Source organism: Lepeophtheirus salmonis, chromosome 14 (genome assembly GCF_016086655.4).
Source record: "Lepeophtheirus salmonis chromosome 14, UVic_Lsal_1.4, whole genome shotgun sequence".
In the NCBI taxonomy this organism is placed as follows: domain Eukaryota; kingdom Metazoa; phylum Arthropoda; class Copepoda; order Siphonostomatoida; family Caligidae; genus Lepeophtheirus; species Lepeophtheirus salmonis.
This window is the reverse complement of record NC_052144.2, coordinates 16042611-16062628: the sequence shown is the minus strand read 5'-3', so window position 1 is coordinate 16062628 and position 20018 is coordinate 16042611. Positions and strand designations below refer to the sequence as shown.

Genomic DNA, 20018 nt, shown 5'->3' with positions numbered 1-20018 from the left:
ATTTAAAACTAAATAAAAGACAATACATAACACATACTAACTTTTATATATCTCTTTAATTACTGCCACAGTATTTTATTCTATACTGTATTATAATATTGCTTAGAAATATTTTATTAAAAGTGTAGCTATACATTTGTATTTCTATATGTCTTTCTATGTCTTCATGATGGCCAATATATATACAATGGCTGGCAATGCTTGGGTGTCTCACCCCCACATCTTGGATTTTACATATAATTTTGGGTTCTTGAGTTTTATTTTAGAAAATGGATATAATCTCGGGTTTTTTGTATATATAAGGTAATAAAGAACAATTATTAGGTTATTTTATTTATTTTTTCAATTAATGATTAAAAACTAGTGGATATAATCTAGTCCCGTATATGACAAACACGTTTCAAACCGTTTTAAAAGTGTATATATTTTTACCCAATAAGGTGCATTAGGAATTTTCAAAAAGATAAGCGATTGTAGAACCAAATATATTCTACGATTTCTGCAGTACGTCTACAAACTTAATATTGAATTTAAGTAAGAGTTACATGTTTTGTATCCGAGTACTGCAGTCAGTTGAATAGACGGAAACCGATTCGAATAATCATAACAACCATAAAATGATTAATTAAGTTTATTTTAGAGGAAAGGGATCATCCCATTTGATAAACAACCCGCTTGAGGAAATTAATTATATAAAACTTAAACATGATTGTTTTAAGATCCTAGTAGATAAAAGATATTTAATTTTAATAACAATGGATAATTGCAAAGCTAAAGTTACTAGATATTAAACCCTAGCATTTCAGCACCATCTATTATCCCATCAGCTGTTTTTTCCCTTTACTTGTACCGATAAGTACAGGAAATTAACTTCATGATCAATAAAAGTTTAACAGTTTATCTTCAGCCAACTAGTCGTTTGTTACTCCACAGTCAACCATCTCTTCTTCTGACACATCCTGGATCATAACGAAGGGGAAATCGCTACTCTTGCCTAGTATTATTTAAAGGCTTGTCGGTCAATCCAAGAGTGTTGTCCAATATGAATAATCGATCATCTCTAATTATATTATAATTGATAATGGAGAAGTAAGTGATTAGCACTAATTCCATCGGAACCACTGTCGTTTTTTTTTTGTTTTTTTAATATATATTATATTGGTGATAGATATTATATCACTATATCAGTTTAAAAGAATCTTGAATTTTTTCCGTTTAGACAATTTTCCTTTTTTTCTCTTGCCATTTTTTCCTGACAACAGGTACATACACTATGTCTCGAAATAAATTGTACATTGATTAATCAGCCTATTTGTCTCCTGTTAATTCGAACGAATATACTTGTTGGATAAAAAGTTTCAAAAGTACGCCAAAAAACCGGATTTGAATACAACAATTGTTTATAACTACGTATACAAATAGCACAACTCATTTATAGCTCAAAGGCAGAGGTGAAAATATTAAAGTCCGAGCCTAGTCATTTTGTATGATTTGGAGGTCAGATCAGAAGCTGTTGGTAGAATAAAAGCCGGATCATTAATCAAAAAGGTTATACAGAAGTGGTGGATGAGATTCAAGAAAGCCTGTGAGACAAGATTGGAAAGGGACGGAAGAAAATTCTTAGCACCAATGCAAAAAATTATTATTTCCAAATAATTGGGGAAAAGTTGTCAAAGCTGCAAAAAATTGGCTCGTTGTTTATCAAGGATTGGTGAAACATGCTCGAAGGACACTGTTGCAGATATCTAAGCAAAACTCTTGGTTGCAAGTCCTTCAAAAGGCAAAAAATTCCCAGATTGAATCAAAAAACATTCGTGATAAGTATGAGTTCTATAAAATTGTTAGGAAACTTTCTTCTGAAGACAGGATAAATGTTATTTTGAGTGACGAGTCACCCTTTCTCCTGTTTTGGATCCCAAACAAGAAGGTAAATTGAATTTGGGCAAAAGATTGGGATATGTTATGGCTGTTGAGACTGTTAAGAAATCTCAAGGAACCAAATCTGGGGATCAATATCAGCTTCCAAGCTCTTTGACCTTCACATAATGCCTCAAAGCTTTCGCCTGACAGCTTATAGTTATGTCTCAGATATATTGGAGGTCATCTTGAACCGAATTTGGCCAGAACAAAGTCTACTGGTCCAATTTTATCAAGAAAACTAGTTCACAGGAGGTCTGATGTGATTAGTCAACACGATGGTGCTCCTAGACACATTACTGTCATGACTGAGTCATGGCTCAAAAACCAAAATCTACAGTTTTGAGATAAGGGGTTGTGGCCATGCAACAGCCCAAATATCAACCCAATTGAAAATCTTGGTCAATTTTGAAAGACAGGCTTGACAGTCTGCCTTCTGCTCCTCGAAATTTGAAAGAGATAGAGAAAATTCTTAAGAGAAAGTAGAAAAACATTCCTCTGGAGACTCTTCGAAATATAATTAATTCTATGCCAGCTCGTGTAGATGCTATATTTTGTAGCTAAGGTTCTAAGATTATAAGCTAAATATGTTTTTTACACTAAATCATTTTTGTTTATTCACTGTACCATTTATTTTGAGACATAGTGCATATATAAATCTAGGAATCAATAAGATATTGTATTCTTCTCTTTTTGGAAACAGAAGATAAGTTTATTAACTTATAACTTATTTTTCGTTTATTTATGAAAAATAATAAGTTATGAAGTAGACATGGTGTGTCAAGTGAGACAAGGGAATTGACATCTGATAATAAAATATATAGAGTATTTTTGTGTTAGCGTGGTAACACCACCATAAGTGTATGTATTTTTTGGACTCACAGAAGAATGGACGATCGACATCATAATAATTGCTGTGTATGTTCTTACTTGAAACTGAGTGAGATTTGTTTTACTACCTTCCTCTCATAACTTCCTGTAGTTAATGTAATAAAGTGTCATGACAGCTAAGTTACTCTCATCCTAAACATTCCTTAAATTATTATGGTGATCACGTTAATTTTCGGTTTCTTTTTTTATTTATTTCTTACAAACTGGTGGAGAAAATTATTTTCATCTATGGACAATGTCCATTACACATAGAACCCTCCTCCATTTTTAAGCCTCCATTATGAACATCATTTTTTATGAACTGGATTAAAAATAAATCCCAAAAGTAAAACGTCTTAAATTACATGATAAAAAGTTGAACGATTAAAAGAATAAGGTCATTTAAATTTTTTATCATCATTTTGAAAACTAATCAATTCATTTTGCACTCATAAAAGTCAATCATAATGTTAAAAATACTTGTATAAATATAATAAATGATTTGAATATAGTGCAAAGCCCAATTTTTAAAATGTATTTATCATGTTTAAAACTCAAGTTATATTTGTTTAAAATTGAAGATTGATGTTTTTTCTTTGAAGTCTTATAAATCCTTTAAATACGCTATATATTATTGTCAATATGAGATAAGAACATTTTGTTGGATAGTGAATTTTTAATATGATATAAAATGTTACTTTGTGTGAGGAAAATCGAGTAATTAATTAATTAAATTCAATTAATCCCCAGGCTTAAATTTATTATTTAGTTTTGGCTATAATATAGTACAATTGAAAAAAGTATACAAAAAAAAATCCTTTATTTCATTTTTTTTTATAATTGGACACATTTTGTAGAAATTGTATTCACGATAACTTGATATATATATTCTTTATATACTTTTTTAGTCATTTCACCTCGAAATATGTCTCTTAATCGAAATTATACTCTAAAAAAGTCATCTTTATGAAGGATTAAAGGTTTAAACAATTCTTGTTTAATGGTCATGTTCATGTTTTAGGACTAAAATAAAACAAATAAATGTGGGGTTAAGCCGGCAGCTGTTCGAAGACTTAAATTTTGTTCCATCGTGTTACCATCGATTAATAATAATGAGTGGTTTATTAATCCTTCAAATCTATATTGATGGAAAACAAGAAATATTAAATATATTATTTAATCCAATATTTATCAGTATTAGAAGAACCAATATGACTTCTTATAATTCATGGGCACATCTTAAATCTGTCTTGTACGTAATAGTAAAAAAAAACCAAATACAGAAAACATTAAACAATATATAAGTAATAACAGATTTGCTCACAATCTTAAAACCAGGAACTTGGTTCATTTGTTTCTGTTCAAATATACAATTATTATTTACCTACACCTCATTAAATAAATAGTTTAGTGTTTGAAAAAGAAGACAGTGAATGTTGTCAAATCATTGACGCTATTCAATTAATTTATATCTACATAACATACAAACATTATACATATGTACCTATGTATACAATATTATATATATGTGTGTAGTGTGTCAACACAAAAGTAACCTGGAAAGTTTTTTTCTGAAAATTGACTTTGGATATGCTGGAAATTGCACTTACAGTAAGCAAAATTGATTGTCACAATAAAATAATGAAAAAGGAATACGTTTTATTTAAAAGGGGCCATATTAGGGACAACATAAGTCTCTTAAATCAAACAAAGATTCTTAACTATAGTTAAAATTCTTAGATATCTCAACTTATCCCAAAAATGTGAATACTAAACCATGTCTATAAATATTGGGGATATAAAGAGTGGGGACCCAAAACTTACATTAGCATGACTAAATTATGAAAAACGTGATTTTTAGGGAATAAAAACTGGAGATAACTCATAAAAAAATTACGATATGTTCAAATACTAAATTTTATTCCATACGTCCTCCTTCACAAGCAATAACATCCTCCAGCAAACAGATTTACAGCTCTTGACCATAAAAACCGTGACCATGGCGTACCATTCCCTATCACGATTGCAGCTCAGAGAGAATCCAAATTTGGATAAGGTGAGGAAGATATTCCTTTTCAAGATACCCCAACCTGAAAAGTCAGGGCTGGTCGGGTCAAACATATCGTTGCTGAAGAATTTTTGGTTTATCTTGGCTGTATAGGCTGTAATTGACTTCTTGATGTTGTAGGGAGTCCAGATCGAGATACCAACGGTCTCTGCAGCCTTATCGGCACTGACATCGGTATAGAAGAAATTGCATACACATTGCCTTTTTTGTTGAATGCTTTAACATTTTTACAGTTAGAGTCATAGGATAAAATTTAATTGTTTAATTTGGTTTCAGATGTCGTTTGGTTCGGTGAGGAAGCTTTTTAATGAAAAATAACGGGGATAATATCGTAATTAAATGTTTCTGCAAGTTTTCGATATATGAAGTTGAAAAAAAAATAGGGATTTTCTCATTTTCTTGAAGATTGATTTTATGTTCACAAACTGCATATACATTTTGACATTAAAAAAAATAGAAAAATTCAAGTTTTAGATCACTTGAATTCTAAAAAAAGTCAATCACTTCAGAGATGATTTAGTGTTTGTATTTTAGAAGTAATCAGGATAGAACGTTGTTATTTTGTTCAGACTGTAAGTAAGCAAGACAAGTGATGTGTAACAATGGTAATGGGGGAGCAAGAGTGAATTACTTTTCTAGTGTTATGTTCTATGAACTTAACAAAATTTAGATTATTCTCGAAACGGAGTGGAATATTGCATGGGACAAGCTTCTTGGTTATATAATTAATAAAATTGGAAATATCCGTTTTATAATTAATTATGAGACTTCTATACAGTTGTAAATTCCTATCATGAATTCGGTTTTTAAATATTCTACTGAGTGTACAAAAAGTAATGAGACCTTCTAAAAATTCAGTTTTGAATAGGTACTGTTGGTTAAATCTTAAAGTTCCGATTATTTTCGACAACAGAATTAGGACAGTCACCAAGACCAAACATCCAACCTCTATATCAATGTTGGGGATTTTGGCATCAACTAGAGAAAAAATCCCTCAAATTTATAAATTGATACAATTATTTGATAAATGAATTATTCATTACTTTTTTTTTCAAATCATCTAGCCATTTATTCTCCTAAACATAATATTGAATCAAAAGAGTTGATAAAGTTTTTGTAATACGGTTAAAAACATTTAAGAAGAAAATATAACATAAACACAAACAATAATTAACATTCAATATATGAAATAATTACATAACTCTCCCTTGTCCTCTTCAATATATATATATGTCACAGTAGAGGTTGAAATCCTGTAGAATCGTTGATTATCCTAGTAGAGATCATGATTGTAATCTATCGATCATGATTTCTACTTGGAGAATCAATAATTCTACTAGTAGAGATTACAATCTTATTCTCTCCTAGGACAAATTAAAATTTTACTGAAGTAGATAGTAGCATTGAATATTAGAAAAGTTTGAATGTTTTCGAAAATATGACGCAAAGTCATATCTTCTAATTAATATGAAATATTATTTTTCAATACTAATATGATTAATTCATAAAGTCAGTATATTTGCTTTATTAGTCAAATGGATTGGGAATCGCATAACTCAAATGTTTGGATTCATAGCCAAGATCACAAAATATTATTACAAAACTACAAATGAAGTATAATTGATTTTTAGATGTGTGTATTTTTAATTAAATTTTTTGATGATGCTTTATTATTTTAGGGACTGAAAATTTAAATTTAATTTATAGAGTATGATTCGAAAGTTTCTTGAGGTTAGAATTATAATATTTAAAGATACCAGCTCCGAATCTGCAGGTATTTTAAAATTTGCAACTCTAATTCATAGATAAATTTCCATATTCTCTGTGTTCCAAACCGACTCCGTGAGAAAAAAACTCGTCAGACCTAGTTATTACTTCATGGGAATTAGATATACCTAGTTAATAAAAATTACATTATTTTGATCCTTTAAGCTAATGAATGGGGATATAGGAAATCGATACAGTCTGACTGATGCTTCCAATTAGATCCATTTCGGTGCAAATTATAAGAATGTTGTTCATCCCAATAAAGTAATTACATTATTAATGCAACACTAATGGTGAATATTATATCATTTAAACAAAACTTATTATAATTCAAAGTCCATTCAACTCCGTGCGTAAATACATTAAACTTTACTAACTCCCGGCTCATTTAAATGTAATTACTTAAAATCGCATTATTTTATCCTTGGAAACTCAAGAATTGGGAATATGATTAATCAATAAAGTCTGTATGAAGTTTTCTATCTCTTACTGTTCGGCAACTAACATATAAATACATAGTCATCGTTATGAATTAATTAAATTATTATTCAAAGATCAATGGAAGATTTAATATTTCATATTATTTGAATAAAACTTATTACATAATCTTGTACAAACACGATTTGAAGTTGAAATTAATTTTTAAAGGGGAATTTCATCAGTTTAAACGATTAGTTTTATCCTTTTTTTAAATTTTACTATAAAAACATATAACAAATATCTACTTAGATTATGAGTTTTATACATAACGTCAATCCATCATTTCTTGCTGAAAAACATTTTTTTTAGGATTTCAAATATTATCCCAAAATGAAAGAGTTGTCTAAAATACCACGTGATGTTCAGAAAATATTACAACTACGACAAATATTATAGCTTTATAATTGTACAAAATTCATGAGTGTACCAAGTGGAATTCTGATCACAAATTATGTTTAAACCTAACAGGTTGCTTGATTAGAGCTTGTGCTCCTCCAGATATTATTGGAACTCATTGGGTAAACATTCCATCCAATTCATGCTACGGAGAGTCAAATCATTTTTTCCTAGTCATCAACACTCATTTGGGTCTCTCTAGGTGCTATGCCTTATTACTGTATGTCCTCGCTTTCATAGCAGCAATTGTGTAGGCTGCATATGAAAAACTCCTTGAGAAGATAATGGAACTCAACGTCTATATCAACGCAGTGCTGTAAGTTAGCTCAATTGACAATTACTAATTAGCCTTATGTTAATAATGTCCCATTCGTAGTCCAAGAATTTGTTTTCTTGGCGCTCCTCCTAGAATAGTCTTTTTACGGCTCGGTATTGAACTACGTGATTATCTTCTTGAAGACAAAGGATCATCATCTCAAGACTACTCAGTCCTCAAAAGTTTTCAATTCTGCAACGCTACCTGGATTTGTTTGAGTCAAAGTATGGAAGATTCCTAGACTCATAGCTAATTTCATTTGTGTAGATTGAAGAGAGACAAGTGAGTTTTTTAAATATTAAAAAACCTAAAATATGAAGCTATAAAATGTGAAAAATACTAATTTATTTTACAAAAAAAAATATATATATATATATATAGAAATTGACATAATAAAAAAATAATTGAATGTTGAGAGCTACACCTCTAAAAAATTATAATTTAGTTAAATTACTTTAATTTTCGACAATGTTTTTTAATCTTCTATTAATTGATTTCGCCTTTGAGGAGGAGGCCCTTCCCTAGCCATCATCTCAGTAATATTAACATTGGTGATACTCTGTTCCCATTGAAGTAAACTAAGGAAGGTCCATAGATTTGGATTTGATGACATTTGCCTGAAAATGCCTATGCCATCCTTCAACGTGATTATTTGTACGAGGCAGACGATTATCAATTCGGTCACGAACGTTCCACATCAATATCAAATATCAATAGAGGGCTGACGTCGACCAATATAATAAGGGAGCCAATATATCTATCTTCGAAGAAATCAACCACTGGGATTGATATTTCGGGCATAACATTGTAAAGAATTTCAAATGCCTCAATGACTTCTTCTGGTGATATTAAAGCCAAAGCCGTTAGTATTCTAATTTTAAGACTGAAATCAGAATTTTCCACATATTCAATTTGAAGTCCTGATTCCTGAACTTTTCTTGATAAAGATTGTGTCAAGTAGAAGAAGCAGTCTTTAATGTTTAATGTTGGAAATAATGATTTCAGGAGTTGAAAAAATATTGATGGGTCAATTTTGAATGTACTATCAGAAAATCAATTTTTAGACCTCTCCAAAATTTCCAAATTTCGATTAGTTGCAAAGATGATAATTCTTTATTCATCTCCAAGACCACTATTGTAAAATAGGACTTTCTCACCAGATTGAGTGACTTTTAAATTGTTGGGAACTATAAACTCACTACAGTTTATAGGAATGGATGAGGGATATACCGAAGTTTGACAGATACGCCGAATATTTTGTCAATGCTACTAATTACTGGAAACTGTGTTGCAGACGCTTCTGAAACATTACCCATTTCTTGTGAAATAATTTGATTGTGGTTTCCATGTTATTAATGGTGCGGCATTTAATGGATTGAGAAATTCTCAGTACTTCAGGTCTCCCAATATTAGCAGCATGAGTGTGATCATTGATCTGCTTCACCACCTCCTCATTACGTTCACAATCGTTCCTCCTCAATTCACACTCCTATAATGTTACTTGGTTAGCGAAATTATATTGCTTTACATATGTAAGGCGCTCATAACGAAGCTTTAGGCCTCCCTGTGAGGATGTTATAAACTCCATGATTAAAATGTAATTGAGTAGGAATAATTTATATTTGTAAAAAAAGTAAATTACTAAAATAAAGTACTTTATTGTAATGCAACTGACGAAGTTGATGCCTGGAAACAAATCGTAGGGAATGGGAAGCCATATTTTTAAATCAAATCTACTGGTTTTGTCAACCTGTCGTGGAACATGCATTTTTATCGATCCCACTAGATTTTCTTTTTTAATGTTTGTTTTTTTGTATTCAATGCCTCTTTTTAGGCTCATAAATCTATTAAATTGAAGTAAATTAATTCGCCATACAGATATTACAATTTTCTAACAGAACGAAATGTACAAACCCATTATCCCTTATGGTAATTAGTAAGGTTGTCTTTATGGGTCTAGTGGTTCCAGTTCTTAAATAGCTATAACGGGAAACGACAAAGTCGAACCGAAACTGGAACCGAGACCGCAATATATTACTTATCGGTCTCGGTTCTTGTACTTTTGTTCCTATATAGAAAATAAATTAGCTAAAATGAATAAGTCAATTTGCTGAGGGTTTTTTTCTGCAGTTGCAACGTATTCAAATGATTTTTTTTTACGTCGCCAGGGTAATACATTTGCATCTGAGTTCCAAATAGCTATTCAAAATTAGATATAATTAAGCTATTTATTTTGTATATGTATGACAATGGAAATCTAGAATATGGAACGCTCACGCCTTTTTATTCATTCTGTCATGAGTCTGACGCATATAAAAAAGGAACAAAATTCAATTAAGAAAAAGAAGAGGTGATAAAATTTTAATAACTATTATTTATTATTTTAAATAAATTAAGGAATTATTGACAACTATCATAATATAACAAGACACAACATACATATATATTTTTGGGTAGTAAGTTTCAACAATTTTTTTATTCTGTTTACAAGATTTTACATTGCCGTGCAACTTCTTCAAATTAATTTTATCATTTATTGTTTTAGATAAATTCTTGGTCATAATATTGAAAACTTGACAACAAATGCTAAAAAATAAATCTTTAAAAATATGACCATTAGAACAATTATGATTAATTATAATTAGTTCGTAATCTATCATCTCACAACATAATTTTGTAAATACTTTTCTTACATTGTTGCATTGAAAAAAAATAGATTTTGCATTTTTACTTGAAATAATAAAGTTATATAAACAATAAATTTGTGTGACAATCGAAAATAAGTCATCGCTTGGAGTGGCCAGTCCTCCTCAATTAATTTGATCTAGGAGCTTGCTTTTCGAACACTCCTCCATTGATTTGTCCAAACTAACTTGAGGAAAATTTTTTGAAACACAAGTTTGGCTTCGCATAAATTACATTTTAACTTTAAGGATAGAGATTTGGCTATATAGCCTGAAACAAAGAATAAAATCGATTTTTCGTCATCCTCTAATTTAAAATTAAACTCTGTGGATTGTAAAGTCGACAAAGTTTTATCAATACAAATCTTTTCTTCTTGGTTTAAATCTTGTTTTTTTATCAGTCAGAATGAATATTTTTTATGTCACTCAGATCAAGGCCATCAAATTTTACAAGGGAAGAGATCCGAATTTTTTTTTCTCCCTCCAGTACTCGGCACACGGATACAAAATAGTTTGCACCAGACAATTGACGGTCCCAACTAAATCGAGCTTCAATAAAATCGTTTTGTACCTGCCCTGGAAGGAAGTATTCGAAGCCACAATCTTTTAGAAGAAATGTTGCAAGTTTCAACGATAACTTCACTTTCTTTAGAAATCCTGGCTGATATGGTAGCTCTCGATGTAGGCCGTTGACTTTAGACGGATGATAAGTATTACGGAAGATTGGGGAAATACTAGGTACTGCAGAGGGTTTCAAATAACGTTTTTGGAGCTTCAACTCCATAAGATCGATATTTCCTCTTGTGGTCTGTGCTCTCATATACAAAGTCATCCTCGTGAAAATGGAGAGAACAGCTCCTTGAATACTTAGAAGGTGCCTAAGTCCCATTGCTGTCCCGTGGAATGGCTCTAAGCCAGGTACCTTTTGAGGATTCATCCAGTGGAAAAGAATGGAGCGATAACCTTGCTATAGCTGGGTTTCCATCATATCCGGAGGAGCAATTAGGAACACAGCATTTTATTCAGTTCTCTATCGACTATCACCATCTAATATTATATTAATATTGAATAATAAAGGCGGGAATGATGACGTTCTTGATTGATAGAAGAAGATGTATATTATTTAATCAATGATGCCATAAGTATTTCTTCTCTTCTTCTCGCACGCTTTTCTATTCTGACCAAAATTATCACCCTTACTTATATATAAATGTACATGTAAATATGGTTTTAAGAACAGAATTAACGTTTTCTACGCAATTTAAGAGAATTGCGCCTAAGCCAGGCAGCACGGCGAGAACCACCAATGGTTTGGGTAAAGTTGCTTCCCTTGCCCAACCCACGCGACTTCTTTCCTGCTGCAGTAAGACCTCTCAGTTCTCTGTGTTTCTGTACCGCTCTGCACATCCAGTTGATCTTTGGGTCTCTTCGGATAGCCTTGTGGTGAGGATCAATGAGTATGACCTCAAAGTACTTGTAGGTTGAGTCTTGACAGACCCAATAAGAGTTCAAGACACGCAATCCCTTAAGTCTTCTTCCAACACGTTCCTGAAATTATGCATTAGTTAAGAATGGGAGTAAATATAGAGATGAAGTAACATTGTATGAGAGTGGTTTCAGTCTTCTAAGGAAGGAATACTTTAGGCAATCACTAAACGCTCATTAGTATCATTATCATCATACAAATAATTTAATTAATAACTATACTCATTATAAAGATGAGGCTCTCATAACCCTTAAGGGAAGTGAGAAGCCAAAAAATATAACAATCGAAGGAGCATAGCTTTACGAAAGGGATCAAAACTTACCTCGGCAATGGATTGTAAATTTCTCTCTGGCTTTTGTTGCTTAACAGCACCAGAAGTTTTAGGTTTCCCATAGGGACAACCTTTGGGAACAGGGCGTTTACGTCCTCCACGACGCATGGCAATACGATAAATAACAAAACCTAATGAAAAATAAAATTAAATTATAAGCTTAACAGACTCAATGGAACATGTAAAATGAAGTTATGAGCAATTATCAGTTGAAATGTGGTATTTCTCCTCATTCATATACATGATTATGTATATTTCAGAGTGGTGCATGAAAAGGTATCATCATTACAGAGAGAGAAGTCCAAGGCTTGGACCCTATAATTACCTTGTTTATTCTTGTGTCCAAGGCGACGAGCTTTGTCGGGTCTAGTGGACCTTGGGCAACCATGCACCTAGGTCAATTGGCGATATTGCCAGCACCGAATACGGAGAAGGTAGCGGAGGCAATCGCTCTGCTTCTTCCGGTAGAACTCACTCATATACCGATATGCACCCATCCTAAAACGATAAAACTCACTCAGTAAGGATCCATGGGAACTTAGGAAATTGGAATTAAAGTATCCATTTCTTGTGTGGAAGCTCCGTTCCTAATTCAAGGAGCCATGAAGATCATGGTTTCCAAGAAGGAATGAGAATGATATCTGGTCTTACCTGATAACGTGAGAAGAAAGGAAAGAAAATGGAAGGAGCTACAAATCATATAATACAAATATCCTTTAGCTGACGTAGGAAATAAGGGCCACGCAACACTAGGAATCCATTTCATATTTTCAGATATCATAAAATGATTCTAATTTGGATTCAACTCAATACATATTAAATTGCATCATAATTAAAGGAAACTAGACCTTAGAGGCTCATAGGTGATGATATTTTTACTGCATAAAATGAACAAATTTCCAACAAATATTGATGCAACTTTATCAAATGGCTTTAAGAATAGAAGAAGAAATAAATCAATGTAATATTTATTAAAAATCAACATAATTATCTTTTTCTTATTGATTAGGGACGCATAAAGTAGAATAATTAGAGGAAAATATCTTATTATTTTCATTGTAATAAGTATTTTATTGTCTACACTATGGATATACAAATGTATAATGAGATTGGAACATATTTTTAATACATTTTAGGTTCAGATAAATAATAAAACTAGACAAAAGTTTATATTTATGGTAGACTAAGTAGACTTTTAAATCCAACATCAACAATGTTGACGTCACTTCAAATTATATTCTATCTCGTAGCATTGTCGTACGTAGAAATATCATCATATTATACTATTGAAATGTTTATTTTTTAAAGAATTCCTTATTCCACCGGAAACTCAAATCGGTAGCTGATAACGTTTTTTTAACATGTACTATATATATGTACTTCAAATATATTTCGAAATACTCTTATTTTGTCGTTTTATTAGTTATTTTTCTGAGAATATGGTTCACAATAAATTACTATTTCATGGAGTGTGACGTTTCCAAATCTACTGTAACGGATAAAAATCGTCTAAGTCAATTATATGTATTATATCTTTATAAACATTTTGCTAATAAATACTTTCGTTACACCCTCAAAAATCATAATAAAGCAGGCAACTGATAAATACTGATGTGATTATCACATGAGTATTTTAAACAATGATACCATGTGTCTTTCTCCCCCCTGTCTCCTCGCACGCGTTTTTCTCTACAATATTATCAACATACGTATCCTATAGAAGAGACCTGTACACGGGCGATGAGGATAAAACCCTAGCTTCAGTTCCTTCATCATTGAGTGAAGATAATTATGAACAGTAAAAAATTATTTAATTCTAAAATATTTGTTACTAGTATATCAGGTTTATAATAACAGGAAATTATAGTTATATTTTCCCAATATTTCAAAATATTAACAAAATTCATTTTATACTAGTATTGTAGTCAATTTGTTAAAATATATCTTCGTTATTTTAGATCACTTCTGATGGAGGGATAAGAAAATGTGGTAAAGTGTGCGGTAGATCTTTGCCATTTAGCTTACACTCAATCAAATACATTGCTAGACAATATTCATTTTTATTTAGGAATCCATCCTGATCGTAATCAGACAAAATCCAAATTCTAAAATAATAAAAAAAAGTGATTATCGAATATGCAAATAATATTTTTTTTATTTTTAAATCTATATTTTTTTTATCCTTCTAATTACTTCCAGCTATAATGTAATAATTTATAAATAAAACTTATATTTCAAATAAAAAGCAATTTAGTTTTAAAATAGCTGAATATTGAGTGAAGAAAAGTACCAAAATAATATATTTATATCATTATGCACCTTGCTAGTGTTCCTTTATGTAGTTTGGTTGTTGATAAAAATTCTTTTCGAACTATATTTCCTGATAATTTTCCATCGACTGGTCCAAGAGCATCGAATCTCTCCACCCAGTCTACGTAGTTGACAGCGTATTCGTTAGCAACGAACCATTTATTTTCTTCGGCTGCTGGAACGTTATGTTTACTCCAAGTTGCCTCGTCTTGAATCGAATAGCCTGAAATTTATTATAATTTAAATTTTTTGTTGAATTAAAGAAAAATTCAATCATATTTTAGGAGTGATTTTAATAATTAAAAAAAAAAGATAAATATATTTTATATACTGTCTACTTTAAAAGGTGTGTCATTAGAATTAATATCGATTTTAATGTCGTTAACGTCAATGGAATCAATTTTGATAAGTTGAGACATGTCCTTTGACAACATTTTATCAACTTTTTCATTAAGTTTTCTGTCAGGGCCCTTAAACAAGGACCAATCAACATTACGAAGTTTCTCTCTCATTTGATTAATGTCTGGAAGGTCATTTTTAAATAAATGATGATCCGTTTGGACTTTAGAATAAATTGATTCCAAATTTTGGAGAAGATCCTTTTTCTTTTTATCCCGGCCTATTTATAAAATAATGTTTTATTCTTATTTAAAATATTTAATTTTACTTGTATTTCCTTACCAAACATGGGAATATTCTTTGCTAATTCCGATATAATTAATCCATGAATTTTTACATGTCTTGCTCTTTTAATAAAATCATTTAACTTTCGAATAGTTGATTGCTGTGGTAAAGATTTTAAATCCTAAAAAAAAAAACCGAGGTTGTTGTTTCTTCTCGAAACCTTGATTATTTTGAATTTTATAATACTTGTAAAAGGTCTTCCTCTTCTTTTTCGAATAGCTGACGATTTATTGTACTTTTCAAAGGGTGATCCCAAAACGATCCGATGTAAACTCTAACAACTTCGGGTGTGTTAAATACTTTACCAAGAGACCACATTAATGCACCATAAACTCGCATCAATTCTTGAGATTCAACCGAATCAGATTTATTTAAGAGAATGCGAATCTATTCATACGCAATCAAGTTATAAAAAATATATTTTTTCAAAACTTATTTATATAATTTACTTTATCATCATAATCCTTTAGAGCTACGATTGCATCCCTTAGATCATCTGAAATGTCTAGCTTATGAGCATCAAACATGATTAAAATTCGATCAACCCTAGATGCAAACCATTGTAGAACTTTAGTAAAATCATAACCACGATCATTATTCTGTTTTTGTCCTGAAAGTATTCCAGGAGTATCCACAACACTTACACTGTTCAAAATTGGGGATTTTGCTAGTGATTTTTGAAGTCGATTCAGAAACGAATTCCCAAACTACAGATACGAATAATAATAAATAATTAAAAGGATAATCTTCTTACTTAATATAAAATGTAACAGAGCTAAATATAAATCTTTAAGTATTTAAATATCTTACACTTTCTAAAGATCGAAATGGCATCTTTGGGTCCATAACCAACGCATTCCCTGGGATAATTCGTTCATCTGATCCCTTCATGATAATATTGAATTTCTCAGTTGTCGGCTCAGGTCCAATTCTAATCCCAGGGAAGTCCTCACCAAGCAAGTATCGTACAAGTGTAGTCTTACCTGTAAAATCAAGGAAATATTAATCAAATAATTTTACTTCCGTTTAAGGAATAAAACTCAATTAATTAATTATATATTTGGCTGCTTGTAAGCTACATATTTAAATTTAATACCTGTTGAATATTGACCTATAAGCAAAACTATTGGCTTCGAATTAAAATCAGATTCTTCTAGACCTGAAGAGTAAAACTGATCATAAAGATAATACTCCTCCAAAGGTCTCAATATCTTCTTATAACAAGTTTTGAGACCATTGCTAACATTTGGACACTCAAATGACTTAGAACTCCAAAAGGAAAACATATTCTTGGTTCCTTCTGGCATGTTTTTTTATTATAAATGTTCAAGGGCTAAAGATGAATATTCGATGGAAACATTGACCGAACTGATTTTTATAGCAGTACTTTGAAGTTCGAGAAGAAAGAATATACTGTTTGCTGAATCAGAATCTAATATGTTCTCATCAAACTCCTAATTCCTATATAACTATTAGTCTTCAATTTGGAATTAAAGTTATAGACTAACGACGAGTTTATCCATGTACAAAAATGAGATCAATTATGTCAAGATAGTCCATAGTTATTTTTATCCCTAATTATTTTATTTATCTACATGTAAATGATTAAGTCATTATTAATAAATGTAATTATTGATCAAGTGAAAAACATATATAATATATATTTCTCCGTTGATAATGTCGAGTTGATTCTATTATGGATTCAGTTTTAAATTGAAATATGAGTCCACTCTCTAAGATCATTACTAAGCATTATTTAAAAAACTAAAAACTCATCACTATCTTCTATATAAATATATATTCTCGAAGGTTATTTATCGGTTAAATTTAGAATTAAAAATTTGGGATTAAAAATTCGAAATTATTGTGCAAACAAGAATAATATTCCTCCAATTAAATCACTAAATGAAATATCAATTTAATATCCTTATTACATAAATTCATTATACACATAACTAAGTAATTTTCTATTTTTTATAATTTAGTATTTCAAATGGTCAACCAATAAAAGGAAATGAGGATCATAGATTGGAATAACCTAGTCTAGGGCTCCTAAATGCCCGGATAAAACAATTTTTTCTTCAATTTTTACTTCAACATATAAGAAGTGTAATAATAATAGGCTTGCACTACAAAATTTAGGCCATGACTTCTTCTTTGTCTAAAACAATGTTTATTATTGTAATTGCAAGTCGTAAGACACAAAAATGATCTTCAAAACCTTCAACAGTTTTGGCCTTTACAGCCTTTAAGAAACAAATCATATTTGATTCAGAGCCATATTCCCCCATGAAAGGACCATATATACAAAAATCTTGCATACCTTCATCCATTGAAAGTAGAAAGCCTATTAACTATTAAGTAATGCGAGTAATAATTTTAAGGCATAACGAGGAATAAATTGACTCTTCAGCACAGAGAGGAGCTAACTTTTTTAAATTTAAGATTATATACAACTAATTATAATCATTATTATGATTGGTATATTTATTTATTTTCTTGCCTAGTCTTCATCAGTAGAAAGTTAAACATTAAAAAAAGTAAATCATTTTGTTATATGTTAATGTAATTCCTTTATACATAAAAAGAATCGGAGTCGTCCATAAAGATGAAATCGGAATCGACTTAAATTTTGCTATCCGTACACCCCTAGTTCAAACATACCAAGGACCCTCTTTCTAATGTCTAATTTCTACATTACAATTTGTATTTCTAGTTATTACCTCTACAGAAAGTAGTTTGGATTTGGTTCAAGTCCTTGAACATTTTCATCGAGTCCAGTTCAAGTCTTCATAAACGTAAAGATACTTGAAAATTGATAAGACTTTCGAGTCCAAGTCGCATCTTTGATTTTGCAATCATATCGAGTTGCAAGTCTACAACTCGAGTCCAACTCCCCCCCCCCCTGATTTTGGGATGTTGAAATTTTGGAGGTTTTAGATGGGACATAGCGAAAATATACACAAAAATGCTATCAATGGCCTTTATTAAAAGATCTTTCTTATACCTCTGTCTTTATCCATACCAATAATATCTAACCATTAAATGTTTTTTGTTGCACATATGCAACATAACCAAAAACGTCTTTTTTATACTATTCAACGAAAATGTGTCAAATTGCAACTTTTTTTACATTTAAAACAATCCTATTGGTAAATTTGAACAGATATCAGTATGATTTTGCATCTGTAATCACGCTAAGTAGGTAATTTTTTATTAGCAACTATGAAAGAAATACAAAAATCTTCTTCATTACATTAATCCTATGAATTTTTTAATACTTGAAATAAATATTTTCGAGGTAAGAAAAAAAATAAAAAATTACTCTTGCGAAAAGCTTTAGAAAGTTTCATTGGACTAATGGACAACATGGATTGCTATCCAAATGATATGGCCTATTTTATAAATATTTATGTGACCAATCTGTTTTTAAAAATATTTATGAAACTAACACATAGTTACCAAATTATTTAATTTCTTTAGAAAACAAGTTTAAGACTCATAACACGGATATAAAATGAAATTTAACTAAGAAAAACTCCAAACTTAAAAATCATATTTATTCCATGGAATATTCATTCTGATTTTCAGCAATTACGTCAAAATTGTACAAAAGAAATAAATATAAATAAATTATGCCAATATCTCCTTAAACTTTCTACGTAGAGTAACAACAAATCCACATAATTGTTGAGTTTTATTCAATGTACGCTCTAATGCATCCTGTTCCTTGATCTTGGGGATACAATCAACAATTTTATAGGCGGTTTCAGATGACTTTAACATGGCGAGTTCACATAAACACTCCTTTTCACGGTTATTCGAATACAACCCACGAAGTTTGATGATAAGGTGATTATTCTCCTCTTTTAATTGGAGTGATAAACCCAGAACGAGAGCATATTTTTGTACTTCGTTCATAATTTCCTGACTCTTTTTTTCGTTGGATATGTACTGAGTGTACTGTTTATTAAATATATCGATATCCTGGTTTATTTGAGATATGGATGACTCCATAAGAGATATTTTCGATTCTAGGCTTTTTTCTTGACTTTTTAAAGCATTTTTTTTAGCTTGGAGTGATGCAAGTTGATTGGATAACTTTTTTTCCGATTCAAGGGTCTCAAGGAGTTCAAGTTTCTTTTCGTCGTAGCTCTGAAACGATAGTAAAAAATAACAACACAATGTATGAAAGAGACAGCAGAACTTGCACCCCAGCTACTCTTAGGTAAGTTCCTTAAATTACCCTAGACAAATCTTCTATTCTATCCAATGCTTCACGATTCCAAGTCTCTGAAGGGCTTTCTAGATTCCGCTTAAAAAGGAACTCGTTCACGCTCTCGGAACACGCATTTAACAAATTCGACAATTCTTCCTTGAGATTTGGAATGTCCGGCTCTTCAAACTCCATATAAATGCTCTCATCCTCCGAATCAATCGGCCTTATTTTCAAAAGAAGGTTCTCACTACTCTCATCTGCCTCTTCCCCATTAAATGAATGAAATTCCAGGATCGGAACACCGTCCATTTTCCCCTTAATTATAATATCAAACTTTTTAATATTTTTAACATTCGCGCTCAAACGTCATAATAATATAACGTCCAATAATAAACGCAGATATGCATTACTATTAAAACACGCAACCTTGTATAGTGCGCTTTCGCTGACGTCATAAATAAGTAATAACATCGTTCATAATATTAATTCA

At 30.8% G+C, this 20018-nt stretch overlaps 3 protein-coding genes and 1 long non-coding RNA gene across 5 annotated transcripts; 1 reads left to right on the top strand and 3 right to left on the bottom strand.

Annotated features, from left to right (window-relative positions):
- Positions 1-10168: 10168 nt before the first annotated feature.
- Positions 10169-12912, bottom strand: LOC121129065 (large ribosomal subunit protein eL15-like). The gene is given in 3 exon segments (XM_040724733.2): positions 10169-12046; positions 12307-12446; positions 12641-12912. Coding segments are annotated over 3 exon segments (618 nt in total). The 5' UTR covers positions 12813-12912; the 3' UTR covers positions 10169-11740.
- Positions 12913-13727: 815 nt separating this feature from the next.
- On the top strand, positions 13728-14903 carry LOC139907124 (uncharacterized). The gene is made up of 2 exons (XR_011783459.1): positions 13728-14113; positions 14274-14903. It is a non-coding gene; the product is annotated as an uncharacterized lncRNA (long non-coding RNA).
- On the bottom strand, positions 14155-16745 carry LOC121128968 (EH domain-containing protein 3). 2 transcript variants are annotated; one of them, XM_040724591.2, is made up of 8 exons: positions 16406-16736; positions 16120-16292; positions 15759-16016; positions 15496-15696; positions 15307-15430; positions 14957-15244; positions 14635-14848; positions 14155-14420 (listed from the first exon to the last, which is right to left on the bottom strand). In XM_040724591.2, the coding sequence occupies exons 1-8, from the start codon at positions 16614-16616 to the stop codon at positions 14270-14272; spliced, it is 1620 nt and encodes a 539-aa protein (XP_040580525.1). In that variant the 5' UTR covers positions 16617-16736; the 3' UTR covers positions 14155-14269. The 2 variants fall into 2 exon arrangements, with proteins under 2 accessions (XP_040580525.1, XP_071749328.1); XM_071893227.1 differs by lacking the exon at positions 14155-14420 and having other exon boundaries at positions 14708-14848; positions 14964-15244; positions 16406-16745.
- A 2110-nt stretch (positions 16746-18855) lies between these two features.
- Positions 18856-19910, bottom strand: LOC121128970 (uncharacterized). The gene is made up of 2 exons (XM_040724594.1): positions 19556-19910; positions 18856-19464 (listed from the first exon to the last, which is right to left on the bottom strand). The coding sequence occupies exons 1-2, from the start codon at positions 19835-19837 to the stop codon at positions 18943-18945; spliced, it is 804 nt and encodes a 267-aa protein (XP_040580528.1). The 5' UTR covers positions 19838-19910; the 3' UTR covers positions 18856-18942.
- Between the last annotated feature and the right edge of the window lie 108 nt (positions 19911-20018).